Source organism: Gadus morhua, chromosome 17, assembly GCF_902167405.1.
Source record: "Gadus morhua chromosome 17, gadMor3.0, whole genome shotgun sequence".
In the NCBI taxonomy this organism is placed as follows: Eukaryota; Metazoa; Chordata; class Actinopteri; order Gadiformes; family Gadidae; genus Gadus; species Gadus morhua.
In genome coordinates, this window is record NC_044064.1 from 9,249,979 (window position 1) to 9,262,726 (window position 12,748).

At 51.6% G+C, this 12,748-nt stretch overlaps 1 protein-coding gene across 2 annotated transcripts; it reads left to right on the forward strand.

Moving 5' to 3' along the window:
• The first annotated feature begins 40 nt into the window (after positions 1-40).
• wrap53 (WD repeat containing, antisense to TP53) lies at positions 41-12,245 on the forward strand. Of its 2 annotated transcripts, none has more exons than XM_030338321.1 (11): positions 41-323; positions 645-1,065; positions 1,266-1,449; positions 1,675-1,770; positions 3,444-3,552; positions 3,893-3,981; positions 7,742-7,965; positions 8,873-9,084; positions 9,988-10,091; positions 10,372-10,515; positions 10,979-12,245. In XM_030338321.1, exons 2-11 carry the CDS (start codon positions 813-815, stop codon positions 11,241-11,243), a joined length of 1,680 nt encoding a protein of 559 aa, XP_030194181.1. In that variant the 5' UTR covers positions 41-323; positions 645-812; the 3' UTR covers positions 11,244-12,245. The 2 variants fall into 2 exon arrangements, with proteins under 2 accessions (XP_030194181.1, XP_030194180.1); XM_030338320.1 differs by having other exon boundaries at positions 42-244.
• The last annotated feature ends 503 nt before the right edge of the window (positions 12,246-12,748 follow it).

Here is a 12,748-nt window from a genome sequence, read left to right on the forward strand (position 1 = left end):
AAAGAAACCTTCATAGGGTTCTGGCTGTTATCGCGTCATCGCGCCAAATCTCGCGATAGTTTAGAGCGGAACACATGGCTGCCTGGTGGAGTGTTTACAACTTCATTACGAGTTGGTGAATAAATACGGTCGAAGCTTTTCTCAAGCCGGATGCAAGTAGTTTAAGAATCGACTGACCCATGAGAGGAGAAACTCTGTTCATTAAAGTCAAAGAAGAGGCCAGGCTGATCACAACACACTCGAGGTAGCAGCAGTTAGCAACCGCTAAAGCTAGTAGAAGCCAGTGTTGCCAGATTGGCAACACAAATAATCTAGCGACACTGGTAGGAGCTAACGTAGTGTCACTAATGCATTTATAACCAAGCTTCCTGTTTAACCACATGAGCTACATTTTGTATTTAAACGTAAGCTCTGGGAGCTTTAAAGCTCAAATGTGCCGAACAATTTGATTTACACGTATATCAATAACGTCTGTGTGTGTCGATGTGTTAATTGTGTTTGTCCTTTTAACGAGGACTGCTCTCCACTTCTCTGCTCCCATTTTGTAAATCCATCTCTATCATTGTGTATCTCATTCTCTATCTCTGCGAACCTCATCGCCGCCCTCTGTCCCTTCCTCCGTCCCTTCCTCCTATGGCCCCTAGGAGCGCTTGTGCTGGGATGTCCCCGTCCTCCGTCCGCCTCAGACACCCTCACTGTCGTAAGAAGCGAGGCTACAGCACCTACTACCTCACCGTCGTCTGATACGCGAAGAACTGACAGACTGCTTGGGTTGGGTCATACAGACTGTTGGAAGAGTTTTGAAGAAGAAGATGTCAGTATCAGTCGAAGGAGGAGTTGGGATTGAGAGCGGGCAGGACACAGAGGCGGACAGCGAACCCCCTCACAGTGCTCCGGTGGCACCCCCCGAATGCGTGGGTGTGGAACATGGGGAGTCCCTGGAGGAAGGGGGCTTTGTGTACGCCAAGCGTGCAAGGCTGACTGACGAAGAGCTGGTGTTTGTGGATCCCGCAGACGGGCAAGCACCACTGGCTGTGGAGGAGGACCCAGTCCAACCAGCACCAGGTAAGATCCTAGTTGTCCATCTCTGGACTGTCTACGAGTTGATTCTGGGGATAGGGACCCAGAACCTTCCTGCTGGGAGTCAAACCCCCCCCCCCCCCCCCAAGTTACCACTACTGCACTGTCAGGCACCCGTTCTTTATAGTGTCACTTAACCCGCACAAATAGCAAATAGCTTTACAGTTTGACCCCCTCCCCAACAGCCGACCCCCTCAGAGGGCAGGGAGACCAGGAGGAGAAGGAAGTGAGGGTTGGTGGACCAGAGGAGAAGGAGTGTCCCCACAATGGAGTCGGCGTCCCTGATGAGACGCCCCAACAGAAGGAGGAGCAGAGGGAGGAGGCTCCAGAGGGGAAGCCAGACGACAGTCCAACTGAAGTAGTACAGCAGTGAGTACATAAGAAACGGGTCATCGAGTCGGTCGTCAACAGCAGTTCTAAAGGAAAATATTACATTTTCCACATTTACCTTTAGGGCATTTAGTCATCCTCTCCTACTTATTGTTTGTTGTACGTCCTTGCACTTCATATACGCACTTAGATATATATATATATATCTTTATATCTTTTAAAATATCTGTGTGGTGATCACCTTCCCCTGCTCCTGATGTGCAGGCTGGCACTGGACTTCAGCCGAAGCCCCCAGTATCTGACGGGCTCCTGCGCCGAGTACTCGCACTACCCTGAAAACTACCTCAAGGGCGTCAAATGGTAACCTACACCCGCATTGTGACGACCCCATAAATAGTTTGCCTAACGACTGGAATTGGTGATTTGTGGCTAGTTGTTTATTTCTCCTCAGTCTCCTTCGTAACGCTGTAGAATCACCCTGTGCTAGTCCACACTAATACACACAAAGAATATATTTACAAAGGGCGTCCTTGAATTACATTTTGCACAGTCGAATCTGGTTCATCATGCGAGACCCAAAACCTACTTGATAAGTGACATGATATATTGTCTATGCAGGCAGCTCAATAATGCCTCATTTTGTGTGGCTTCAAATCAATGGGCTTTCCCACAGCTGTCTATAGGGGAGGCCCGGGGTAAGGACGCAGACTGCGCCCTTACCCCGGGGGCCTCAAGCATCAAAGGGCCCTCAGCGATGGGAGACAAAAGAACTGCTTTGCAGCAATAAGACACCAAGCTTGACCCATTCTCTTAATATTTATCAGTGGGATAATTATCGGTTTACTTCGGTAAAAAGACAAAGATGAGATGTGTGATGCTATAATGTACCACCACAGCTGCTCTAAGTTTGACTTTCAGTGTGTAGGTCAGGGTGTCCATGACGGGTGGCCATTAGTGTTGACCGTTTGGGAAACGCCACCTACCCAGGCCAGCTCCTAAACTTTGGTTTCATGCAGCCTCTCAACAACAGTACAGGACCCCTGCAATGGCAAAAACTTTGGACTGTTAAACGCATAGCATAACGCATCCTGCTCCAAAACGATGCCAAAAAACCTAGACATCGTATAAAACGCATTTGTAAGATGTCTGAAACATTTACAACAAAACGATTTTCAATTGCAATATTGTTTCGAACGGGGGTGGGGGGGGAAATGATTTCACGAGGGCCCCCAGGGGCCGCTGCTCCTGCCTTGAACCTCCACCGATAAAGAGACTTCAGCCGCGTTATGGCTGATTTAAAACGCATATAGGACACAAGCGGCCCCGTTTAATTGAGTAGAACAGTGAAATTGCACCACAGAGTAGCGGCAGAGAGGATCATTTCACAAGGGCCCGTGGTACGATAGGACAGCTGCTGTTGACACAGTTTGCCTTTGATTTGTTTTTTTTCCGGATCATCTTTAATGGTTTCGGAAGGCTCCGAAGATGCTTGTAAAGTGCCGATGCCATTACACAAAGTGGTTATCAAAACAAACAACTTTTATTGAAGGCAAAACACATTGCGGCATAGCCGCAATGTGTTTTTTCTCAAGAAGGGGGGGTGGGGGGAGTGAGGCAGTGCTGTGGTATCGTTTAGTACCCCTGTGCTCCCCATGGAGTGCCCCGCTGTGACACAGCCCAAGGGGATCTGACTGGGAAAGACTACGACACCTAATGTCTTCCTGTCGAAGGTTCGAAAGGTCGAAGGTTCGAAAGGTCGAAGGTTCGAAAGGTCGAAGGTTCGAAACGTCCAAGTTCGAGGTCAATTATGAAGTGTGTGTGTGTGTCAACGCCTTTCTCCCTCAATCTACTAACCCGACCTTTCTATCCATCTTCATCTTTCCATTTATGTGTTCATCATTTCCTCCATCCATCCAGAAGGTTTTATATTTTAATCGAGTGCAGCTATGTAAGAAAGATATTACAGAAATTATTGCATACAAATTCTCTCCGTCTCTCTCTCTCTCTCTCCCCCCCCCCCCCCCCCCCCCCAGGGCCCCGGACGGCTCCTGCGTCCTGACCAACAGTGCGGACAACGTGCTGCGGCTCTACAACCTCCCGGCTGAGGTCTACAGCTACGACTGGGACCTGCTCACTGAGATGGTGAGGCGCTGATCTGGCGCAGCAGCGCCCCCTGCTGGTGGGCCCAGTGTTTCCGTCAGGGCTGCCCATGTCCCACTCACCGCGTCTCATAGTCGCCATGTCTTTGATATTGGGAAAAACAAAATTGCTCTTGAATATGTATTTCCTCGTGATTATGTTTTCAGGAAGGATTAAACTGCCAGTTGTCTGATATCCTACTAGGAATGACAAAATGTTTTTTTTTTTTTGTTGTTTTCGGTATTGCTCTTCCAAGAATTATAAGGCCTGTGAATGTTGAATGCCTGGTTATCAACTTAATGGCCCTTCCTTAAATATTTCCCTCTCCCTCCTCTCCTGTCAGAGTCCAGTGCTGAGGATGCCGGAGGGCGACACCATCTACGACTATTGCTGGTACCCCAAGATGAACTCCCTGGACCCCGAGTCCTGCCTGTGAGTTAATCCTCTGGTTTCTCATCTTCTCCCTGGTCCTCTCAGTCTAGACCAGTCTAGAATGGTCTAGTCTTGCCTAGACTGCTCTACTCTGGTCAAGAGTGTCCTGGAGTGGTCTGGTCTAGACTGGACTATAAATCTGATGGTCAGCCCATTGGGTGCAAGTTCACTGTCGCACCATGGAGCACAAGAGCCAGGGAAGAATGTTGGCGGTTTGGGCTCACCCACTGGGCTATTGTGTGTGTGTGTGTGTGTGTTTGTGTGTCAATTTTTACATAGCTGTGCTTTTATGTGTGTGCGCAGACATACATGAAGCTTAATCTTTACAAACATGTGTGTGCGCGTGCATGTGAAATTCTTAACATCGCTGTGGAGTAGCCCAGCGTGTGTGTGCGTCTGTGCAAATGAACAAAGCCAAGCTTTAAGCGGCCGCCGCGGCCAGGTAACAGCAGGTGTGTGTGTCTGATCCGTTCCCCCCGCTGTGTTTCCCTTTTGGCCGGCGCCCCGGTTCCCAGAGACCGTGGAGCCGGTTCTCCCTCATTAGGAGCCCAGGGCTGGCCGCGGGCCCTCTGCCCCCGTGGCGTGTCCGTGGGCGGCTGTAACCCCGCCGCGCCCACGCTCGTTCGCCCACTCGTCCCGATGACAACACTCCACACACGCACACACACAGCTAGGGGGGGGGCTGAGCAGCGTGTGTGCGCATAACGTTACCCATCGGTTCGACAGGGGTTTCCAAGAGCCTTTTATCCCGCCCGACTGGAGAGCGAGTGTGGACGTCCGTAAACGGCGGGTGGGGGGTGTCGTGACAATTTCTCTATTAGATATTGCGTCTGAGACAGATGAGATCTTAAGATGCAAAAAAGCACACAATACTTGTTGACAATTAGTGGTCATACATTTGTAATAAAAGTACGAACAAAGATACATCACAACATGCACCAACAAACAACATAACGGGCATACATTACAATAATCTGAGGCCTCAGATGGGAGCTCCTCTTTGCGTGTTACTTCATTCTCTGAAGGTACGCTCAGACAAGTCCACTGAGTCTTCCAATCAATGAGTTCTTATTCACTTCGTTTGGGTCCTGAAGGGGGTGGTCCCCCAATACTAAAAGTCTTTGTTCACCAGATTATCTTTACAGTTGAAGCCCCCCCCCCCCCCGAGGCTAAGGTGGGGTCGGCGGCCGTGCCATGTAACTCTCTGACTTTGTTTACGCTAGCCAGAGTGTCGGGGAACAGGCCTGGTACTTCAAAGCATTGCTTGGGAGATGACACACGAGAAGATAGGAACAGGCAGGCAATAAAATGCATCACACGACTCTCGAACGTTCACACTTTAAATGACCCAAAAGGAGAGCAGAAGGCAGACACTATATAAAATTACACAGAATAGCAACAAAACTTAAATTCATATAGACCAAAACAATACAACATGTAGATTTTCCATCACAGGGGCCAGGGGGCGCTATGCTCAAGGACGCCATCACGTTAGAGGGGATGGGGGGAGGGGGATTGAGCCCATTACCTTGCAGGGTTTCGGGAGTCGAACACCCTAGCCGACACACTACACCTTCCTTTATGTGAGACACCGGCCGGTGTCCATGGCAACAGGTGAGGGGGAGTCTTGTCCTCGGGGGGGTGGGGGGGGGTTTCAAAGGGCGCGCGGGAGGCGATCGATGGGGGCTCAAGGAAGCTGTCGGGCTTCCCTCTGCGTGGGACGGGACCGGCGCAGGCTCTGGGTTTTTAATAAGGAGGCGCGCGGCAGGAGGAGTCTGGCCTCTAGGCCGCCCTGAGCCTCCTCGGGAGCCGCCCCCCCGGGGCCAGGGCTGGGAGGAGGCACCGCTCGTTGGTCCACCGGATTTTAACACAGTTGGACACAATTGAGTGCAGCGATTGTCTTACAGACACACCGGAATAACCCTCACGCTAACGTGGGATGATGTTTCAACTAATCCATGCCGGCGGGATTATAATTTCAACCACTAGAGCCCCCAGCATGTTTCAATGACCTCATAACTTGTGTCCACTCCCTCCTGCATTAGGCTAACACAAAGCTGGCCTGTTTTCATCGCAAATCCAACCCCCCCCATGAGAACGAATTCCCCATACACGTTCTTCCTTTTTGTCTTCATCCATTTAAATTAAATTTAAATTTTGAAATGCGCCATGCGGCCGAAGTAAACGCGCACTCGGCAAGCCATTTGATCCCATCTCCGATACGACAGGACATTTTAACCACACATTAGATATCCCAGAGATAATCGATTCCTCCTTCATCTCCTATTTTCTCCGCCTTTGATTCTTCGCTCACTGCCCCCTCCTCCTTCTCCTTGATCTGTCCTCCTGCCAGGAGTCCTGTGGAGTCCTCCTCCTCCTCTTCCTCCTCCTCTTCTTCCTCCTCCTCCTGCTGCAGAGAGGTAGAAGCAGGGGGGGTCCGTGGCTCTGGGCATGGATCCAACCTAGCAACAGGGGCTATCTTTCTTAATAATTGGACGTTTCTATCCGCTCTGGAGCTGAGCCCGGGACTGGCTGAGGGGGGGGGGGGGGGGAGAGAGGAGGGAGGGGAGAGAGGAGGCCGCGTGGGGGAGGGGTCTGGTCGCAACACGACGCCAGTGGTCAGGGCTAATTTCCTGTTGTCTAATTGAGCTGCAGACGCGGCACGCTGTGTGTTTTGTTCGACGGCCAATCATTTGGGAGTTGAAAAGCGTCTCCCGTCGTCGTCGTAGTTGTTGTTGTTGTTGTTGTTTTTCTTGCCTCATAAAGGAGGCTCTAAGATCAGGGAAAGGGGGGGGTGCCTGATGGGCGTCTGGCGGGGGCCTCCACGCAATGCAACACAATGCATGGCGGGGGAACATGTGTGGACTTGTAACAATTATCCGGTTAAACTGCTCTGGTTTCCTCGGTGGTTATTGTTTTTCTTTGATAAAACCTCGGGTGAATCCGAGCGATCGCCAGCATTCGCTACGTATCCCAACTCCTGGCGTCCATGCGCACGCGGCGCTCAAATCCCAGCCCGCCAGCCCCTCGCAGGGAGCCATACATCGGTGGTTGAGTTCACGGCTCCTGATTGGCTGAGACGGTGCCAGATGAGGTCATCTGGCAGCACTTGAGCGGCGCTCGCTCCATAACCAGGGACATCTGGTAGGGATTGTGTTTGGCACCGTGTTCGGTCTTGTCCCAGAGGGCCGTGTCTGTTGTTTTGGTTACTCTTCAAAACCACAATCAAGAGCTGTAATTGCTACTCACTGGCCCTATTTGTGTCGTGTTATTTTCAACATGAACTCCCAGTGCCTCCTTCCGACTCTGCGTCTCTCTTTCTCTTTGTCTCACCTCGCTCTCGCTCTCGCTCTCGCTCTCGCTCTCTTGCTCTCGCTCTCTCTCAACATCGCACTAATAAGGCAGCGTCTCTTCCACTCCCCAACCCCCCACCCCCCCTCCCTCTCTCAGTTCAATTTCAATTTAAGGGCCTTATTGGCATGACAAAGGCATTGGTGAATGTTGCCAAAGCAAAATGGAAAGGTTACCATCAACATGAGAAACACAATGCTAGTAATAATAAACAAAGAATCACGGCTCTCTCTCTCTCCCTCTCCTTCTCTCTCCCTCTCTGTCTTTTCAGTATCAAGGCAAGTTCTCAATCCAATTAAAAAGAGCTTTATTGACATGGAAAATTAAGGAAAAAAGCGGTGTGTGTGCCTGTCCGTCTCGATGTCCTCATCATTAAAACCACCTCTCCCCCCCCCCCCCCCCCTCCCAGTCTGGCCAGCAGTAGCCGCGACAACCCGGTGCACGTGTGGGACGCGTTCTACGGCGAGGTGCGGGCCAACTACCGACCCTACAACCACCTGGACGAGCTGTCGGCCGCCCACTCCCTCTGCTTCACGCCCGACGGCACGCGCCTCTACACCGGCTTCGACAAGATGGTGCGCGTCTTCCACACGGACCGGCCCGGCCGCGACTGCGAGGAGAGGCCCACCTTAGGTCAGTGGAAGAGGTGGTCCTCGTTGTCGTCGTCATGGAAACCTCCCATCCTCTAGCCTCCCATCTCCCCCTCTCTCTGGTCAGAGTGGTGCAGCTGCCGCTACTGGGTTTTTTGGGCGATGGCGGGGGTTTGAGATGAGTCGTGAGAGGCATGTGGTTCTGGAGCAGGGGGGGGCTCTGTGCTCAAGGACGCGTACAGGTTGGAGCCTCGGTGGCACCGAGAATAGAGATGAATTAATAGAGCACTTTACATTACCACAAAGTTAATGCAATCAGCCAAACAGTACAAAATGAAACTAAAGCAAACGCCTCATATATCATTAAATCGCAGACATATTATAATCAGGGGAATGTATTTATAGTGCTTCACTTCACATTATTGCAAAAAATGCAATCAACCAGGCATTTTTTTTCTTTTGAATGCAACAGCAAAATAAACAAACAAACTACCTCATTAAAATTAGAACATTTAAATATAAAAAGTATGTTTGACCTCAGTGACTTCAAGAAAGCAGAAAAAAGTAGTTCCTTAAAACTCCTAAATAACCTCAATCACACCATCACCTCTACTTGAAAACACCCACACACTCCCTTTAACTCAGGGAGTGTGAATTCCTCTAAATAACCAAGTCAAGAAATGATGAACAGTATTAAAAACTAATTACACTCCCTCTCTCCTACCATCTCCCCCCTCCTCCCTCTCTCAATCCCCTCTCCCCCCTCCTCCCTCTCTCAATCCCCTCTCCCCCCTCCTCCCTCTCTCAATCCCCTCTCCCCCCTCCTCCCTCTCTCAATCCCCTCTCCCCTCTCTCAATCCCCTCTCCCCACCTCCTCCCTCTCTCCTTCCACCCCTCCCTCCCTCCATCACTCCCTCCCTCCCACTACCGCCTCCGTCCTCCCCCTCCAGTGAAGAAGCAGGGTCAGGGGGGCATCATCTCCTGCCTGGCGGTCAGCCCGTGCATGGAGGTGTACGCCTGCGGCTCCTACTCCCGCACCGTGGGCCTCTACTCCTGCCAGGACGGCACGCCCCTCGCCATGCTGCCCGAGCGCCACCGCGGGGGGGTCACCCACCTGCTCTTCTCCCCCGACGGGAACCACCTGTACACGGGCGGACGCAAGGTGAGGAAGAGAGGGAGTCCTGCTGAGGGATTAGGGGGTGTAGCGGGGGCGAGAGCCGGGCATTGACCTGGCTGGTGTCTTGGTGCCCTGTCGACCCAGGGCTTTGACTCGATAAGAGCCCTCTGCAGCTGGGTAGACTTGTCTGATTCAGGGGGGAGGTTGGGAAGGGAACTTCCTCACTCTTCCCTGTTGGGGAACAATAATAATGGAGCGCAGATAACTCTGTGTTCCTACACATTAAAAAGGAGCCCCGGTCACTGAATAATTAAAAAAGATCAGTGTTTTTGGGATTGAACGCAAGCCATCGCTTGATAAAGCCTTTCTACCATATTTAATTGAGTGCTTTGACCTCCTGATTGCACCAAGCCTGGCCGCGACTCATTTGAAGCTAGGGAAAGTTCACGTGTATCTGGCTGAATATGTCTACTAGTTCGGTTTGCAGCAAATGTAACTTTCATACCCCGTTTCTAAGTGGACCAGAGTTCAAATTAGTGTTCATACCACCCCAAACTAACCGAAGAATAGAGGGAAAAATGGTAGGGTTCAATCAAAACGGGCCAAACCTCCCAGGTGTGAAAGCACTCCTATATACTTTTGACAGGCTTTGTATGCCTTTATGGTCGGGGAGTGAGGAGACGGGGAAGTGGGTGGGAAGAGAGCGGGGGTCTACATAAAGCATCGCACCGCAGGTCGGGATCAAACCTTGATCATTGCGAGGCGTATCACCTGTGTGGTCACCGTCTCAGTAGGCGGAGCCGCCCCGATTTAAACGACACTCTGTATTAGTGGCCAGGGAAACGCATCAGCAACGGCCCTGTGAGAGCCCTCTGTTTACATGACTGAGTGGGCAGAGGCACCATGATCCCCCTGGTGGTAAGACTGACCCCGGTGCTTCTGCTGCAGGACCCTGAGGTCCTGTGCTGGGACCTGAGGCAGGCGGACCGGGTGCTGTTCACCCTGCAGAGGAACGTGGACACCAACCAGCGCATCTATTTCGACATGGACCGGTACGCTTACACACCCACTGAATGTACAGTGAGCTGGGGAGGTTGGTATGTGGATGAGCTTTGACTCATCAACACTCCCCTCAAATCATCACCGTGGCTGTCGTCAGTCTGTGACTTCATTCTGCTGGTTTGGTGCGCTCCTCACTTATTTAGCAAACGCTTTTTATTTAGCGGTGAGGAGGGTTGACATCAGTTATCGAACCCAGTACCTTTCCGCGCGTGGATGTGGGTGTGTGTGTGTGTGTGTGTGTGTGTCCTGAACTCGGTGTACTGTGTGTAGCTCTGGCGGGTACCTGCTGAGTGGTGACACAGAGGGGCTGGTGTCTGTGTGGGACACCCAGGCGGCTCCCCCTAGTGGCAGCGAGGAGCCACTCCACCCCCTGCTGCAGTTCCACGCCCACCGCGACTGCACCAATGGCATCAGGTAGAAGGAGCGGCCGCAGTGCTAGCGTCCAGGGCGCTGTGTGAGGGCTCGTTCACATTTTGTCATAGTCAAGCGAAGCACCCAAATTCTAATCAAACCCCCCCCCACTCCCCCCCCCTTCTCCTTTCTCTCTCTCCCCTCTCCTCCCACTCTCTCTCTCCCTCTCCATCCCTCACTGTGACTCTTTCGCTCCCCCACCTGCCTCCCTCTCTCTCTTCTCTCTCTCTACCCCTTCCCCCGGCCCTCTCTCCTCCCTCTATCTCTCTTGCTCCCCCCCCCCTTCCCTCTCTTCTCCTTTCTCTCCGCTCTCCTCCCACTGACCCCTCTACTTCTCCCCGTCCGTCTGTCCGTCCGTCTGTCCCCCTGTCTGTCCGTCCATCCGTCCGTCCGTCTGTCCGTCCGTCTGTCTGTGTGTGTCTCTCCCTCTCCCATTCCCTCTCCCCCTCTCTCCCCCCTCCCCCAGTGTCCACCCCTTCATGCCCTTGCTGGCCACCGCCAGTGGTCAGCGGCAGTTCTCCGGACCGGGGGACAGCAGCGGCAGCGAGGGAGACTCCGCCTCCGACGGCGAGGGGCGGGACAAGGGAGCGGCGTCAGCCGACGACCGACCGGACAACACCCTGAGCCTGTGGTGGGCCGGACCCCTAGGCCCCGCCCCCGAGGTGGAGGAGGGTGAGGGGGGGGCTGCGGGCCGAGTGCCCCAGCCCGACGCGTCGCCCATGGAGGCCTAGGGACCCCGGGACCCCCGTCGCACCCCCATCTCCATGCGTCCCCTTCCCAGCTCGTCCCACGATCACTAGGGGGTCTGTGGTTAGTAGGATGAAGTAGTTGCTGTTGGAATACATGGAGAGAATTTACGGAATTTCAGATCCCTGCTTTCTATTTATTTTTCTTTGTTCTGGGAGTCTCTCTCTCTCGCTCTCTCTCGCTCTCGCTCTGCCCTTCCCTTATGCCTGAGCTGTTTTTGAATCGGGGAGCTTTTCCCTTTTAAAGGCCTTGAGAATAGAGAGAATGTTTTTCCACCCCAACATCTACCCTTTCACCAGCCCTCACCTGACTGCCTGCGTTGGACGGCTGACGACCAGAGCCACAGTCGGTCGTCCATGCAGGCCGTTTCTGCGGCGGGGTGAACATTGCCCGCCACATGTCCCTTGTGACAGCTTGGACAAGCCCTCTCTAAGCCTCACTTCAACGACCTCATTCGCTCCCGCGGCCAGCGGTTCCACTCATTGTTTCTCTCGAGTCGTGCCGTCAAACCCGTAACGCTGAGAATGTACTCGGACACCGAAAAAGTATGTAATTTTTTATTAACTCCCACAGACCGGTTGTCATGACAACCGAGGGGAAACACAGGGCGTAATCTCCCTCATTTCAATGGAATCTGGATTTAATGACCGATAATTACTCCTCTTGCCTACATCAGTGACTTCAACACTCCCCACAGAGTCCTGACGAACAGGAAATGCCAACTGATACCAAGCTTATGGTTTTCCTGGCTTTAATGTGTTGATGTTGTTTTTGTTTATTAGTATTGGGGGAGCTGTTGTTAGGGTGCCTGCAGTTGGCGGGCTATAAAAATATATTTTTATAAAAGACAAGGCAGAAATCATGGACGCTTTGTATCAATTTGCTGTTCACAGCTTGTTTTCTTTGACCTAATAGCAATCTTTCAACAGATGCTGTGTGTGTGTGTGTGTGTGTGTGTGTGTGTCTGTTTAATAAATCTTTGATTGTTTTTTAATGTGGTCTATTGTCAAGTAAATCACAATTCTAGTTTAAATGTCCTCTTTTTTTTGAAGGATTGCATTATGAAGACGAATACCCCGGCCAAATTTCAGCTGCGAGAGTGTTTTAAGTGACATTAGTCGCCTGAAACAGAAACATTACAGACGTGTACGCAAAGAAAGTAAGCGAATCATAGGCGGTTATTCTGGTTCCCATTAAGACTCGATTTAGATACGATGGTCTCGCTACGGGCCGTTAATGACTATTATTCTAGATGGATAGATCATTCATATGAAAAAAAAGATATTCTTCACACTTTCGCTCTTTTATGCATTTTTATTGCACATTTCCTTCAGATGACCCGAGATAATATATTTGATCATTCAGAGTCCGTTTTGCGCGCGCCCTCAAATCAGCGCAGCTTAGAAGGCGGTTATCTCGCACTTATGAAATGAAATTATTCATAGTATTCTTTTTTTCTCTGATTTTCGTAGGAAAACACGCAAGAGAG

What these genes read in the sequence shown, in the direction of transcription:
- wrap53 (XM_030338321.1), top strand. Translation starts at nt 813, where the DNA reads ATGTCAGTATCAGTCGAAGGAGGAGTTGGGATTGAGAGCGGGCAGGAC. An exon ending in CCCAGTCCAACCAGCACCAG is followed by an intron (nt 1,066 to 1,265) that starts GTAAGATCCTAG and finishes CCTCCCCAACAG; the next exon opens with CCGACCCCCTCAGAGGGCAG. An exon ending in TGTACACGGGCGGACGCAAG is followed by an intron (nt 9,085 to 9,987) that starts GTGAGGAAGAGA and finishes CTTCTGCTGCAG; the next exon opens with GACCCTGAGGTCCTGTGCTG.